We start from the raw sequence: 16,474 nt of genomic DNA, 5'->3' as shown, positions 1-16,474 counted from the left end.
GAATTGCAATTGACGGCAGATCTTGATAGAAAAAGTCTTTGTTCCTCATCCACTAGCAGGACCAAGTCCAGCAGAACTAGTGTAAGATCTGCTCGCCTCAAAGAGAAAGCTAGACTGGCAGAATTGATGGCTCAACATGCTATGAGAGAAAAAGCAAAAGTGATGGAAGAGCAAGAACTCAAGACTTAAGCAGGAGAGGGAAGAGCAAGAATTTATACTTAGAAAAAAGCAAGAGCAATTGGAATTAGAAACAAAAATTGCAATGTCTCAAGCAAGAGAAAGAGTTTATGCTGAAGCTGACAATATTTCGGATATCGTGCCGAAAGATACTCCTTCCCAGTTGAATCCAAATGTAGACCCGTTCCAACCACAACCTTCGGATATAATAGCAGATACTCCTCAGTTGAAAGCGAACGTTCCCTGTAGTTCTAGCCAGTGTCGGTTCTCCGAACCAAATCTTGATATGCAACTACAGTCCCAACAATAGATGCTCCTGAAGACACAGCAGCACATGACTGCAACAATGTTGCTTCCAAGCATAGAAGTACCAAAATTTAAAGGTGATCCTATTGAGTTTGCCAGTTTCATGATGGCATTTGATGCCAGAATTGCCCCAAATGCTTCGGGTGATGCTGATAAACTGTACTACTTGGATCAGCAACTTGAAGGGGAAGCCAAAGACTTGATAGGTGGATGCTTGTATATGAGTTCTTCAGAAGGGTATACTACAGCTAGGAATTTGCTCAATCAAGAGTATGGCGATCCCTACAAGGTGTCGATGGCATATATTAAGAAACTTATTTCTTGGTCTGCACTGAAACACGAACATCCTCATAGCTTGTATACATTTGCTTTATTCCTTATTAAGTGCAGACATGCAATGACCAACTTGTCACACATGGAAGTACTAAATCATCTTCCTAACCTTCAAGCAGTTGTTAAAAAACTTCCGACATTTCTTCAGAACAAGTGGTGTAGCCTGGCTGGACATTTGAGGGAAGAAAAGGGAGGAGTTGATTTTGCAGATTTGGTTGAATTTGTTTATAAAAAGGCAAAGGCAGCAAACGACCCAGCATTCAGCAAGTTTGCTCTTCAAAATAATTACTCAAAGCCTGAAAACAACTCTGGTAGCTTCAAATTCAGATCTTGTCAACAAAAGAGCAAAAGTTCAAGCTTTGCTACCCAAGCAGAACTGAATCCAGAAAATAGAAAGACATCAATAGTGTCTGAGAAAGAGAAATCATGTCCAATGTGCAAGAAAAACCATGATCTTGACGATTGCTGGAATTTTGCTAAGAAGACCTCTGAAGAAAAAATAGATTTCCTTAAGGAGAGAAGGTTGTGTTTTGGATGCTTTGGTCTCAACCATACCTCTAAAGGATGTATGAAAAGGAAGCAATGTAAGACATGCTCTAAGAGGCATCCCACATCACTGCATATCGACGGATTCAAGCTACATAAAGAGAATGATAGCTTATCAAGCAAAGATGCAAGTGAAATTATTGTTAGCACATGTACTACCAATCATGTTAGTGAAGTAAATACAATATTACAGGCTATTCTCCCAGTAAAAGTATATCAGAAAGGAAACAAAGTAGATTTGGACACTTATGCCTTCTTTGATAATGGCAGCACTGGATGTTTCATCACAGAGAGTTTACGAGAGCAGATAGGTGCATCTGGAACAGAGACATGTTTAAAGCTTCAAACCATGCATGGCGTAAACATTGTTAATACTTTGGCGGTTAATAATTTGTGTGTTACAGATATGGAAGGAAACAACACTATTGATCTGCCAAAAACCTTTACTCGTCAAGATATCCCAGCGAGTCATCAACAGATACCAAAACCAAAATTGCTCAAAAAGGTAGCCGGTCTGAGGAATATTGCTGATTTGATTCCTGATTATAAAGCTGATCTGGAGATTGGTTTGTTGATTGGCAGTAATTGCCCTAAAGCACTGCAACCATTAGAGGTGCTTCCAGCCAAGGGTCAAGATTCTTATGCAGTTCTTTACCACCATGGATGGCCTGTTAGTGGCCCTCTACATTTTAAATACTCTTCAGAGAAGAACAGTATTTCATGTCACCATGTCTTTCTTCAGGAAGTTGAAAGGGTAAAGGAATGTTTTCTTCCTGCAGCTGTGGTCAATATGTTTGAAAGAGACTTTAGTGAGAAAGATGTTGGTAGAGTTCCTGATGAAAAGGGTCTGTCACAAGAAGATCAACAGTTCCTCAAAGAAGTGGCAAAAAACATTCAGTTTACCAATGGACACTACCAGCTTCCCCTACCATTTAGAACCAATAAAGTTAACTTGGTAAACAATAGAGAACAGGCAGTGAAACGAGCACAATGGCAAAGAAGAAAAATGAAACTAAATCCAAAGTACCATGAAGATTATGTGGAATTTGTTGAGAAATTGGTGTCTGAAGGATATGCTTATAAGGTTCCGGAGGATCAGTCATATGATAAACAACCTGCATGGTATCTACCATCCAAAGAAGCCAAATAAGATTAGAGTAGTCTTTGACTGTAGTGCTAAATACCAGGGTAGTTCCCTTAATGACAAGTTGATGCAAGGTCCTGATATGACTAATTCCCTGATTGGAGTGCTCCTCAGATTTCGTCTAGAAAAGGTGGCCTTGATGGGTGACATAGAATCTATGTTTTACCAAGTTCAGGTACCAAAGGATCAACATAAATACCTAAGATTTTTATGGTGGCCTGGTGGTGAACTTGAAAGCGAACTTACAGAGTATCGGATGGGTGTTCACATCTTTGGAGCAGTATCATCACCTAGCATCGCCAATTATGCTTTGAGGGCAGCAGCTGACCATGCAAGAGATAAGTATGGTCCAGATGTAGAACACACCATTAAGACTAATTTTTATGTGGATGACTATTTAAAGTCTGTACCTTCAGAAGAGCAGGCATTAAGACTTGTGAAAGACGTTACAGCAGCATTGAAGGAAAGAGGTTTTCGGCTGACAAAGTTTGTGAGTAACAGCAGGCTGGTGTTGAAATCAATCCCACAAGAGGACCGTTCAAAAGATCTTCAAACATGTGATCTTGACTATGATGAACTTCATGTAGAAAGAGCTCTTGGTCTTCAGTGGAATATTGAAAATGACTACTTTACTTTCTCCGCAAGCTTGGACCCAAAACCATTTACAGGGAGAGGTATTTTGTCAACAGTATGTTCCCTTTATGATCCTCTTGGTTTTGTGGCTCCTTTTCTTTTGCCAGCTAAGAGAATTCTTTGCGAAGTTTGTCAGGATAGCAGCTTGGGATGGGATGATGTTATTCCCGAAAAATACCTGAAGCCCTGGAGAAGGTGGCTTGATGATTTACCAATCCTGAGTAACTTAAAGATTCCAAGATGTGTCAAACCAAAGGAATTTGGTACAGTGACTTCCACACAGCTGCACATGTTTTCAGATGCTAGTAATGAAGGCTATGGTGCTGCAGCATACATAAGACTTTCTGATAACAGTGGGAGGATTTCTACTGCTCTGCTGATGGGAAAGTCTAGAGTGTGTCCTGTAAAGGCAACAACCATACCGCAACTGGAATTGACTGCTGCAGTGGTGTCAATAAATCTCGTACAACACATTTTGAAAGAGCTGCAGATTACAGTGGACCAGACATTCTATCACACAGATTCTACAACAGTTCTTCACTATATTTTTAATGATAGAAAGAGATTTCCTATATTTGTTACAAATAGAGTGAAAGTAATCAAGGATTTCTCTGAAAATACACAGTGGAGATATGTTCAGAGTAAAGAGAATCCTGCTGATATTGCATCAAGAGGTTTCACAAGTCAGCAAATGCTGAACAGTAACATTTGGTTTGATGGCCCATATTTTCTTAAAGGACCAGAGGAGCTGTGGAAAAATGATATGCCCCATGGTGTAGTTGAATTGGAAGGATCTACAAGTTTTGCAGTGCATCCAGAAGATGGGGAGGGAAATGCGGTTGATAAGTTTCTTGAGTATTATTCTTCATGGCATCGATTGAGGATGGCTGTTGCTGTGTATCACCGTCTTTTTTCCATACTGAAATCTAAGAGACAAGCTAGAATTAATGGTTCATTTACAGCAGAAGAATTAGATGCCGCTGAAAAAGCAGTCATCAGATATATTCAGAAGAAAACTTTTAGTAAGGAAGTAACACTCTTACAAAAGAGCGAAGGGTCAAGGGGCCGAGGACTTTGTAGTAGCAGTAGCATTTATAAACTAGATCCCTTCATTGATCCTAAAGACAGGCTTCTTCGCGTTAATGGACGGCTCTCCAAAGCAGAAATTTCAGCTGGCGAGAAACATCTAATGATATTACCTAGAAAGAGTCATATTACCACTTTGATTATCCGGTACACACATGAAAAATTAGCTCATGCTGGACGCAACCATGTGATGGCAAAACTTAGAGAACTTTACTGGATTATCCGTACTAATGCAAGTGTCCGCCAGGTTCTACAAAGATGTGTCATTTGCAGAAAAATGAGAAACCCTGTTCCAAACCAGAAGATGGCTAATTTACCATTGGAAAGAGTAATTCCAGCTGCTCCATTCACACACACAGGTGTTGACTTCTTTGGGCCACAGGAAGTCAAAGAAGGAAGGCAAATCAGGAGGAGGTATGGTGTATTATTTACTTGCTTGTTTACAAGAGCAATTCATATAGAGACAGCCAATTCCTTAGACACATCGTCCTTCATAAATGCTTTAAGAAGGTTTGTTGCTAGAAGAGGAAATGTAAAGAAGATTTGGTGTGACAATGGGACAAACTTTCATGGAGCTGAGAAGGAGTTGAGGAAGTCACTGCAAGAGATGAATGATGATCAGGTCAGAGCTTTCCTCTCAAAAGAAAGCATCAGCTGGACCTTCAATCCCCCTACAGCTAGTCATATGGGAGGTGTGTCGGAACGTCAGATTAGAACTGTGAGAAAGGTCTTGACTCCTCTCTTCAAGGAACATGCTGGACGACTGGATGATGAGAGTTACCGCACTCTTCTCACAGAAGTTGAGGCTATAGTGAATGACCGTCTTTTGACCACAGTCAGTGACAGCCCAGATGACTTACAACCACTCAGTCCAGCACAGCTTCTCACACAGAAATCAAGTGTTGTGATGCCACCACCTGGTGTTTTTCAGAAAGGAGATATGTATCTGAGACAGAGGTGGCGATATGTTCAATTCTTGGCTAACTTATTCTGGACTAGATGGCGAAGAGAATATTTGTCAACATTACAAGAGAGACAGAAGTGGAACAAGGAAAAGCGGCATCTTCAAGTTGGTGATATTGTCCTTGTAAAAGATGATAATCAGTTAAGGAGTAACTGGATGATGGGTCGTGTTATCAGCACTGGAAAGGACAGAACTGGTTTTGTACGTAGTGTAGTTTTAAAGACACAAACATCAGAGCTCCATCGACCCATTCAAAAGCTTGTTCTTCTCCTTGCAGTAGAGGAACAATGATTATAATAGTTATTTTTATTAGGATGAAAGGATTTGAGAGTATATTACATTTATTATAAATGTTATTTATATCACCTGCATTTATAGATATGATTGATTTTGATAAACAAATAATTTGTTTATAGGGCCGAGAATGTAAATGCAGCATTTTATAGAAACCATTTGTGTATATAATTATTTAATAAGCTCTGTTTTTCAACTTGGTGATTAGGGTTAAATTGTATTGTAGATATTTTGTCCGTTTTACATGTAAACATTGTTCAGTCTTTTTTGGATAGTTACTGCTGTAATTTGTTTGTTAAGTGTTGAGTAGTTCTTGAAAAGATTGTTTATCCTGGTAGTTATCAGTGCTGGAATCACACTGTAACAATTATATGTTCTAGAAATAGGATCAAGGTTTTTGATGACTGACAGAGTAGAAGAAGTCTTCAAAGTGTAAAGAACATTTCTTTGGAAATTCGTTTCGCTTGTATTGGATGTAGCTTAGAGTAACACAGATGTAAGTTTATTTCTTTACTGAAATTTGTATATATTCTATTTCATGTTTGTGGTGTTTTGTAGTGAAATCAAACTATTCAATTCTTTGTTTATTATGGAATTTCTTTTTAACAAATTTAGTAAGTTTGTACTTTGTTGTTTTCAGTTTCTTGAACCTCGTCGCCCTGCACTACTAGCAAAGTACTCATCATTGGTTCTCTGGTCTTGGAGTACTGACCAACTACAGTATAAGCTTTTACAGTTATGGTCAACTTAAGTTGTAGTGCTTAGTGTTAAGTGATTTAAAGCTTTAAGTTGGTTTAAAGTGTCTTGTGATATCAACTTGAACTTTATATCAAATATTTAATAAAGTGTGACGTGAGTAACAGTATCTGTGTCTATTCTCCATCTCATCCCTGTGGCTTTGAAGAAAACGGCAGCTACATTAGTTCAAGAAAATCTTGAGATTGAAAATGCCGGAATCTAGCGAAGTTGCTGTGTCTATAGTCAGTGAAGATTGTCTCGAAGTGATACAAGAGCAAATGAAAACTTTGAAAAATGCCCAAACTGCTGCTCTGTCTGCTGTGACCAAAAGGAGAAATGAGATCTTAAGACTAATGGATAATTGTGATAATCTCCATCTGGTTAAGTCTGAAATTATTATTTTCTGCAAATTACGTGATGAATATGATGAATGTTTTCAGCAATATGAGAAGCATTTAACAGATTCCAGTGAACGAAACACAATAAATAAGAGGTATTCAGAAAATACAGTATCCATTGATCGTTTCATTACAGAAATGAATAACTGGGTTAAGGAAAGTGAATTGCAATTGACGGCAGATCTTGATAGAAAAAGTCTTTGTTCCTCATCCACTAGCAGGACCAAGTCCAGCAGAACTAGTGTAAGATCTGCTCGCCTCAAAGAGAAAGCTAGACTGGCAGAATTGATGGCTCAACATGCTATGAGAGAAAAAGCAAAAGTGATGGAAGAGCAAGAACTCAAGACTTAAGCAGGAGAGGGAAGAGCAAGAATTTATACTTAGAAAAAAGCAAGAGCAATTGGAATTAGAAACAAAAATTGCAATGTCTCAAGCAAGAGAAAGAGTTTATGCTGAAGCTGACAATATTTCGGATATCGTGCCGAAAGATACTCCTTCCCAGTTGAATCCAAATGTAGACCCGTTCCAACCACAACCTTCGGATATAATAGCAGATACTCCTCAGTTGAAAGCGAACGTTCCCTGTAGTTCTAGCCAGTGTCGGTTCTCCGAACCAAATCTTGATATGCAACTACAGTCCCAACAATAGATGCTCCTGAAGACACAGCAGCACATGACTGCAACAATGTTGCTTCCAAGCATAGAAGTACCAAAATTTAAAGGTGATCCTATTGAGTTTGCCAGTTTCATGATGGCATTTGATGCCAGAATTGCCCCAAATGCTTCGGGTGATGCTGATAAACTGTACTACTTGGATCAGCAACTTGAAGGGGAAGCCAAAGACTTGATAGGTGGATGCTTGTATATGAGTTCTTCAGAAGGGTATACTACAGCTAGGAATTTGCTCAATCAAGAGTATGGCGATCCCTACAAGGTGTCGATGGCATATATTAAGAAACTTATTTCTTGGTCTGCACTGAAACACGAACATCCTCAAAGCTTGTATACATTTGCTTTATTCCTTATTAAGTGCAGACATGCAATGACCAACTTGTCACACATGGAAGTACTAAATCATCTTCCTAACCTTCAAGCAGTTGTTAAAAAACTTCCGACATTTCTTCAGAACAAGTGGTGTAGCCTGGCTGGACATTTGAGGGAAGAAAAGGGAGGAGTTGATTTTGCAGATTTGGTTGAATTTGTTTATAAAAAGGCAAAGGCAGCAAACGACCCAGCATTCAGCAAGTTTGCTCTTCAAAATAATTACTCAAAGCCTGAAAACAACTCTGGTAGCTTCAAATTCAGATCTTGTCAACAAAAGAGCAAAAGTTCAAGCTTTGCTACCCAAGCAGAACTGAATCCAGAAAATAGAAAGACATCAATAGTGTCTGAGAAAGAGAAATCATGTCCAATGTGCAAGAAAAACCATGATCTTGACGATTGCTGGAATTTTGCTAAGAAGACCTCTGAAGAAAAAATAGATTTCCTTAAGGAGAGAAGGTTGTGTTTTGGATGCTTTGGTCTCAACCATACCTCTAAAGGATGTATGAAAAGGAAGCAATGTAAGACATGCTCTAAGAGGCATCCCACATCACTGCATATCGACGGATTCAAGCTACATAAAGAGAATGATAGCTTATCAAGCAAAGATGCAAGTGAAATTATTGTTAGCACATGTACTACCAATCATGTTAGTGAAGTAAATACAATATTACAGGCTATTCTCCCAGTAAAAGTATATCAGAAAGGAAACAAAGTAGTTTTGGACACTTATGCCTTCTTTGATAATGGCAGCACTGGATGTTTCATCACAGAGAGTTTACGAGAGCAGATAGGTGCATCTGGAACAGAGACATGTTTAAAGCTTCAAACCATGCATGGCGTAAACATTGTTAATACTTTGGCGGTTAATAATTTGTGTGTTACAGATATGGAAGGAAACAACACTATTGATCTGCCAAAAACCTTTACTCGTCAATATATCCCAGTGAGTCATCAACAGATACCAAAACCAAAATTGCTCAAAAAGGTAGCCGGTCTGAGGAATATTGCTGATTTGATTCCTGATTATAAAGCTGATCTGGAGATTGGTTTGTTGATTGGCAGTAATTGCCCTAAAGCACTGCAACCATTAGAGGTGCTTCCAGCCAATGGTCAAGATTCTTATGCAGTTCTTTACCACCATGGATAGCCTGTTAGCGGCCCTCTACATTTTAAATACTCTTCAGAGAAGAACAGTATTTCATGTCACCATGTCTTTCTTCAGGAAGTTGAAAGGGTAAAGGAATATTTTCTTCCTGCAGCTGTGGTCCATATGTTTGAAAGAGACTTTAGTGAGAAAGATGTTGGTAGAGTTCCTGATGAAAAGGGTCTGTCACAAGAAGATCAACAGTTCCTCAAAGAAGTGGCAAAAAACATTCAGTTTACCAATGGACACTACCAGCTTCCCCTACCATTTAGAACCAATAAAGTTAACTTGGTAAACAATAGAGAACAGGCAGTGAAACGAGCACAATGGCAAAGAAGAAAAATGAAACTAAATCCAAAGTACCATGAAGATTATGTGGAATTTGTTGAGAAATTGGTGTCTGAAGGATATGCTTATAAGGTTCCGGAGGATCAGTCATATGATAAACAACCTGCATGGTATCTACCATCCAAAGAAGCCAAATAAGATTAGAGTAGTCTTTGACTGTAGTGCTAAATACCAGGGTAGTTCCCTTAATGACAAGTTGATGCAAGGTCCTGATATGACTAATTCCCTGATTGGAGTGCTCCTCAGATTTCGTCTAGAAAAGGTGGCCTTGATGGGTGACATAGAATCTATGTTTTACCAAGTTCAGGTACCAAAGGATCAACATAAATACCTAAGATTTTTATGGTGGCCTGGTGGTGAACTTGAAAGCGAACTTACAGAGTATCGGATGGGTGTTCACATCTTTGGAGCAGTATCATCACCTAGCATCGCCAATTATGCTTTGAGGGCAGCAGCTGACCATGCAAGAGATAAGTATGGTCCAGATGTAGAACACACCATTAAGACTAATTTTTATGTGGATGACTATTTAAAGTCTGTACCTTCAGAAGAGCAGGCATTAAGACTTGTGAAAGACGTTACAGCAGCATTGAAGGAAAGAGGTTTTCGGCTGACAAAGTTTGTGAGTAACAGCAGGCTGGTGTTGAAATCAATCCCACAAGAGGACCGTTCAAAAGATCTTCAAACATGTGATCTTGACTATGATGAACTTCATGTAGAAAGAGCTCTTGGTCTTCAGTGGAATATTGAAAATGACTACTTTACTTTCTCCGCAAGCTTGGACCCAAAACCATTTACAGGGAGAGGTATTTTGTCAACAGTATGTTCCCTTTATGATCCTCTTGGTTTTGTGGCTCCTTTTCTTTTGCCAGCTAAGAGAATTCTTTGCGAAGTTTGTCAGGATAGCAGCTTGGGATGGGATGATGTTATTCCCGAAAAATACCTGAAGCCCTGGAGAAGGTGGCTTGATGATTTACCAATCCTGAGTAACTTAAAGATTCCAAGATGTGTCAAACCAAAGGAATTTGGTACAGTGACTTCCACACAGCTGCACGTTTTCAGATGCTAGTAATGAAGGCTATGGTGCTGCAGCATACATAAGACTTTCTGATAACAGTGGGAGGATTTCTACTGCTCTGCTGATGGGAAAGTCTAGAGTGTGTCCTGTAAAGGCAACAACCATACCGCAACTGGAATTGACTGCTGCAGTGGTGTCAATAAATCTCGTACAACACATTTTGAAAGAGCTGCAGATTACAGTGGACCAGACATTCTATCACACAGATTCTACAACAGTTCTTCACTATATTTTTAATGATAGAAAGAGATTTCCTATATTTGTTACAAATAGAGTGAAAGTAATCAAGGATTTCTCTGAAAATACACAGTGGAGATATGTTCAGAGTAAAGAGAATCCTGCTGATATTGCATCAAGAGGTTTCACAAGTCAGCAAATGCTGAACAGTAACATTTGGTTTGATGGCCCATATTTTCTTAAAGGACCAGAGGAGCTGTGGAAAAATGATATGCCCCATGGTGTAGTTGAATTGGAAGGATCTACAAGTTTTGCAGTGCATCCAGAAGATGGGGAGGGAAATGCGGTTGATAAGTTTCTTGAGTATTATTCTTCATGGCATCGATTGAGGATGGCTGTTGCTGTGTATCACCGTCTTTTTTCCATACTGAAATCTAAGAGACAAGCTAGAATTAATGGTTCATTTACAGCAGAAGAATTAGATGCCGCTGAAAAAGCAGTCATCAGATATATTCAGAAGAAAACTTTTAGTAAGGAAGTAACACTCTTACAAAAGAGCGAAGGGTCAAGGGGCCGAGGACTTTGTAGTAGCAGTAGCATTTATAAACTAGATCCCTTCATTGATCCTAAAGACAGGCTTCTTCGCGTTAATGGACGGCTCTCCAAAGCAGAAATTTCAGCTGGCGAGAAACATCTAATGATATTACCTAGAAACAGTCATATTACCACTTTGATTATCCGGTACACACATGAAAAATTAGCTCATGCTGGACGCAACCATGTGATGGCAAAACTTAGAGAACTTTACTGGATTATCCGTACTAATGCAAGTGTCCGCCAGGTTCTACAAAGATGTGTCATTTGCAGAAAAATGAGAAACCCTGTTCCAAACCAGAAGATGGCTGATTTACCATTGGAAAGAGTAATTCCAGCTGCTCCATTCACACACACAGGTGTTGACTTCTTTGGGCCACAGGAAGTCAAAGAAGGAAGGCAAATCAGGAGGAGGTATGGTGTATTATTTACTTGCTTGTTTACAAGAGCAATTCATATAGAGACAGCCAATTCCTTAGACACATCGTCCTTCATAAATGCTTTAAGAAGGTTTGTTGCTAGAAGAGGAAATGTAAAGAAGATTTGGTGTGACAAAGGGACAAACTTTCATGGAGCTGAGAAGGAGTTGAGGAAGTCACTGCAAGAGATGAATGATGATCAGGTCAGAGCTTTCCTCTCAAAAGAAAGCATCAGCTGGACCTTCAATCCCCCTACAGCTAGTCATATGGGAGGTGTGTCGGAACGTCAGATTAGAACTGTGAGAAAGGCCTTGACTCCTCTCTTCAAGGAACATGCTGGACGACTGGATGATGAGAGTTACCGCACTCTTCTCACAGAAGTTGAGGCTATAGTGAATGACCGTCTTTTGACCACAGTCAGTGACAGCCCAGATGACTTACAACCACTCAGTCCAGCACAGCTTCTCACACAGAAATCAAGTGTTGTGATGCCACCACCTGGTGTTTTTCAGAAAGGAGATATGTATCTGAGACAGAGGTGGCGATATGTTCAATTCTTGGCTAACTTATTCTGGACTAGATGGCGAAGAGAATATTTGTCAACATTACAAGAGAGACAGAAGTGGAACAAGGAAAAGCAGCATCTTCAAGTTGGTGATATTGTCCTTGTAAAAGATGATAATCAGTTAAGGAGTAACTGGATGATGGGTCGTGTTATCAGCACTGGAAAGGACAGAACTGGTTTTGTACGTAGTGTAGTTTTAAAGACACAAACATCAGAGCTCCATCGACCCATTCAAAAGCTTGTTCTTCTCCTTGCAGTAGAGGAACAATGATTATAATAGTTATTTTTATTAGGATGAAAGGATTTGAGAGTATATTACATTTATTATAAATGTTATTTATATCACCTGCATTTATAGATATGATTGATTTTGATAAACAAATAATTTGTTTATAGGGCCGAGAATGTAAATGCAGCATTTTATAGAAACCATTTGTGTATATAATTATTTAATAAGCTCTGTTTTTCAACTTGGTGATTAGGGTTAAATTGTATTGTAGATATTTTGTCCGTTTTACATGTAAACATTGTTCAGTCTTTTTTGGATAGTTACTGCTGTAATTTGTTTGTTAAGTGTTGAGTAGTTCTTGAAAAGATTGTTTATCCTGGTAGTTATCAGTGCTGGAATCACACTGTAACAATTATATGTTCTAGAAATAGGATCAAGGTTTTTGATGACTGACAGAGTAGAAGAAGTCTTCAAAGTGTAAAGAACATTTCTTTGGAAATTCGTTTCGCTTGTATTGGATGTAGCTTAGAGTAACACAGATGTAAGTTTATTTCTTTACTGAAATTTGTATATATTCTATTTCATGTTTGTGGTGTTTTGTAGTGAAATCAAACTATTCAATTCTTTGTTTATTATGGAATTTCTTTTTAACAAATTTAGTAAGTTTGTACTTTGTTGTTTTCAGTTTCTTGAACCTCGTCGCCCTGCACTACTAGCAAAGTACTCATCATTGGTTCTCTGGTCTTGGAGTACTGACCAACTACAGTATAAGCTTTTACAGAAGTGATTTAAAGCTTTAAGTTGGTTTAAAGTGTCTTGTGATATCAACTTGAACTTTATATCAAATATTTAATAAAGTGTGACGTGAGTAACAGTATATGTGTCTATTCTCCATCTCATCCCTGTGGCTTTGAAGAAAACGGCAGCTACATATATATATACATATATATACATATATATATATACATATATGTATACATATATACATATATACATATAAATATATATATATATATATATATATATATACATATATATATATATATATGTGTGTGTGTGTGTGTGTATATATATATATATATATATATATATATATATATATATATATATATATATATATATATATATATATATATATATGTGTGTGTGTGTGTGTGTGTATATATATATATATATATATATATATATATATATATATATATATATATATATATATATATATAATCACAAAACTATATTTACTTGGGGAGACATGGGGGGAATATCTTCATATCAAAATAATCAAACGTATCTTTAACCCTGGATAGGTACGCTCCTCGGACACCCCTTTAAGGGTATACTCTGACGCGAACGACCCCGACGCCAAAAAAAATTCTTGAAAAATCAGTTTTTGCAGTAACCTCTTTTTTTCTTTTGTCAAAAAAAACTTCAATGAATGCTTAAAACAACTGTAAAGTTAAATACTACTCATCTGCAGAAAAACTATTTATTATAAATATTTTTAAAAATTAAGTAGAAAAAAAAAAAAGACCTGACATAAAAATTCATAAAAAAGTTTATACATATATACACAAATCCTTTTAGGAATTGATTCTTGAATGTTTAGGACACATCTTGATGTTTTTTGGATGAAGTCAGACCCATGGAGGTGAAGATCTGAAATGAGAAATAAAGGGTAACTTTTTTTGGCCAAAAAAATTTGTCCAAATTTCATGAATATTTTTGGGTACCCAAATGAAATAGGAAGTGGCTAATTTTTTTTAGGGAATAAACATATGTTATCCTTGAATAGAAATATGTAAAAAAATCTTCATTATTTTGTAAATTACATTTATATCAGGGGCCATATCTAAAGGTAATTTTTTGAGTACTTAGAAATTTCGTAAAAAAAATACATATATTTAATATATAATATGATATTTATGCAGGTAAAAATATACCAAAATATCACAAATTCTATAGGGAACAAGAATATATATAGATAGGGCAACTTACGCTTCGGATATATCCACAAAATGGCCGCCAACCACACTGACTCAGACTCCCTAATCTGCCACTTGAAATGTAGGAAGGGTATGTCAATTTCAAGGTGTTATTTACTAATCTAATTATTATTGGATATGCATAAAAATTGTATGGTGGGTTGCTGGATAATTGTCGATTATTTTACGACTATAAATTTAAAATTCTGACCCAAAAAAAATTTTTTGAAGGGAAATAAAATCGAAAAAAAAACAAAAATGTGAAACAATATAATATTTTAGCTAAAAAAATTTGATGATATTCAATCAAAAAAGAAGTAAACAAAATTTTCCGACAAATAAACATCTAGAGGAATCATTACTCTGTGATAGTTCCTTAGTACGTAGTAATTTTGAAAGAAATGGGAAAAAACGAAAAAATGGCAATCACCGGAAAATCGAACACATACCTATATATACGCCATATCTGGCTTAAAAAAAGATAGGCATGGGTAGCCAGATCATCTAGAAACACTTTCCAACACTATAAAAATATAAGTTTTGCGACACTACTTGCCAATTCCTTACGGTAACATGACTAAGCAAAAAAATGCAAAACAAATAAAAAGGGGCACTCGCGGAAAAATGGCTAACATTCTAATATACGGCATTTCAGAAAAAAAAAATTCAGCCACGTGCTAGGCAAACCATCAAGGCACATTTTCCGACAAATAAACATCTAAATGAATCATTACTCTGTGATAGTTCCTTAGTACGTAGTAATTTTGAAAGAAATGGGAAAAAATGAAAAAATGGCAATCACAGGAATATCGAACACATACCTATATATACGCCATATCTGGCTAAAAAAAAAAGATAGGCATGGGTAGCCAGATCATCTAGAAACACTTTTCAACACTATAAAATTATAAGTTTTGCGACACTACTTGCCAATTCCTTACGGTAACATAACTAAGCAAAAAAATGCAAAACAAATAAAAAGGGGCACTCGCGGAAAAATGGCCATTCTAATATACGACATTTCAGAAAAAAAAAAAATTTCAGCCACGTGCTAGGCAAACCATCAAGGCACATTTTCCGACAAATAAACATATAAATGAATCATTACTCTGTGATAGTTCCTTAGTACGTAGTAATTTTGAAAGAAATGGGAAAAAACGAAAAAATGGCAATCACAGGAAAACCGAACACATACTTATATATACGCCATATCTGGCTAAAAAAAAAATAGGCATGGGTAGCCAGATCATCTAGAAACACTTTCCAACACTATAAAAATATAAGTTTTGCGACACTACTTGCCAATTCCTTACGGTAACATGACTAAGCAAAAAAAATGCAAAACAAATAAAAAGGGGCACTCGCGGAAAAATGCCCAACATTCTAATATACGGCATCTCAGATTAAAAAAAAGACATGCACGTGTTAGCCCAACCATCAAGGCACACTTTCTAACACATAAACATGAAAAAGAAATCAATAATATACGGCAATTCCTTACTACGTAGTAAATTTTTACAAATATTGAAAAAAAAAACAGAAATTGGCAACCGCAGTTAAATACCCAATATACCAATAATTACGTCGTATCTGACAAAAACAAAGTCACGCATGGGTAGCCAGATCATCTAGACACACTTTCCAACACTAAAAAAGCAAAAGTTTTACGACACTATTTGGCAATATCTTACGGAAAAATGACTTGGCAAAAAAATGAAAAAAAATGAAAAAGGGGCACTCGCGGTAAAATGCCCAACATTCTAATATACGGCATCTCAGATAAAAAAAAAGACATGCACGTGTTAGCCCAACCATCAAGGCACACTTTCTAACACATAAACATGAAAAAAAAAAATCAATAATATACGGCAATTCCTTACTACATAGTAAATTTTTACAAATATTGAAAAAAAAACAGAAATTGGCAACCGCAGTTAAATACCCAATATACCAATAATTACGTCGTATCTGACAAAAACAAAGTCACGCATGGGTAGCCAGATCATCTAGACACACTTTCCAACACTAAAAAAGCAAAAGTTTTACGACACTATTTGGCAATATCTTACAGAAAAATGACTTGGCAAAGAAATGAAAAAAAATGAAAAAGGGGCACTCGCGGTAAAATGCCCAACATTCTAATATACGGCATCTCAGATAAAAAAAAAGACATGCACGTGTTAGCCCAACCATCAAGGCACACTTTCTAACACATAAACATGAAAAAAAAATGAATAATATACGGCAATTCCTTACTACGTAAAATTTTTTACAA

At 37.0% G+C, this 16,474-nt stretch overlaps 6 protein-coding genes across 6 annotated transcripts; all 6 read left to right on the top strand.

Annotated features, from left to right (window-relative positions):
- The first annotated feature begins 487 nt into the window (after positions 1–487).
- LOC137614880 (uncharacterized) lies at positions 488–2,512 on the top strand. Its single transcript, XM_068344538.1, has one exon. It carries the CDS (start codon positions 488–490, stop codon positions 2,510–2,512), a length of 2,025 nt encoding a protein of 674 aa, XP_068200639.1.
- A 76-nt stretch (positions 2,513–2,588) lies between these two features.
- LOC137614879 (uncharacterized) lies at positions 2,589–5,480 on the top strand. Its single transcript, XM_068344537.1, has one exon. It carries the CDS (start codon positions 2,589–2,591, stop codon positions 5,478–5,480), a length of 2,892 nt encoding a protein of 963 aa, XP_068200638.1.
- A 1,788-nt stretch (positions 5,481–7,268) lies between these two features.
- Positions 7,269–8,810, top strand: LOC137614878 (uncharacterized). Its single transcript, XM_068344536.1, has one exon. The coding sequence runs from the start codon at positions 7,269–7,271 to the stop codon at positions 8,808–8,810; it is 1,542 nt and encodes a 513-aa protein (XP_068200637.1).
- Positions 8,811–8,933: 123 nt separating this feature from the next.
- LOC137614877 (uncharacterized) lies at positions 8,934–9,293 on the top strand. Its single transcript, XM_068344534.1, has one exon. It carries the CDS (start codon positions 8,934–8,936, stop codon positions 9,291–9,293), a length of 360 nt encoding a protein of 119 aa, XP_068200635.1.
- Positions 9,294–9,369: 76 nt separating this feature from the next.
- LOC137614876 (uncharacterized) lies at positions 9,370–10,224 on the top strand. The gene has a single exon (XM_068344533.1). The coding sequence runs from the start codon at positions 9,370–9,372 to the stop codon at positions 10,222–10,224; it is 855 nt and encodes a 284-aa protein (XP_068200634.1).
- Positions 10,225–10,297: 73 nt separating this feature from the next.
- LOC137614875 (uncharacterized) lies at positions 10,298–12,259 on the top strand. Its single transcript, XM_068344532.1, has one exon. It carries the CDS (start codon positions 10,298–10,300, stop codon positions 12,257–12,259), a length of 1,962 nt encoding a protein of 653 aa, XP_068200633.1.
- The last annotated feature ends 4,215 nt before the right edge of the window (positions 12,260–16,474 follow it).

The sequence above is a fragment of the Palaemon carinicauda genome, chromosome 21, assembly GCF_036898095.1.
Source record: "Palaemon carinicauda isolate YSFRI2023 chromosome 21, ASM3689809v2, whole genome shotgun sequence".
NCBI lineage: Eukaryota > Metazoa > Arthropoda > Malacostraca > Decapoda > Palaemonidae > Palaemon > Palaemon carinicauda.
This window is presented reverse-complemented; position numbering and strand designations above follow the sequence as displayed.

Bases quoted from the DNA above. Each gene is read 5' to 3' on its own strand.
- LOC137614877 (XM_068344534.1), top strand. From the start codon at position 8,934: ATGTTTGAAAGAGACTTTAGTGAGAAAGATGTTGGTAGAGTTCCTGAT.
- LOC137614879 (XM_068344537.1), top strand. From the start codon at position 2,589: ATGACTAATTCCCTGATTGGAGTGCTCCTCAGATTTCGTCTAGAAAAG.
- LOC137614876 (XM_068344533.1), top strand. From the start codon at position 9,370: ATGACTAATTCCCTGATTGGAGTGCTCCTCAGATTTCGTCTAGAAAAG.
- LOC137614878 (XM_068344536.1), top strand. From the start codon at position 7,269: ATGCTCCTGAAGACACAGCAGCACATGACTGCAACAATGTTGCTTCCA.
- LOC137614875 (XM_068344532.1), top strand. From the start codon at position 10,298: ATGGGAAAGTCTAGAGTGTGTCCTGTAAAGGCAACAACCATACCGCAA.
- LOC137614880 (XM_068344538.1), top strand. From the start codon at position 488: ATGCTCCTGAAGACACAGCAGCACATGACTGCAACAATGTTGCTTCCA.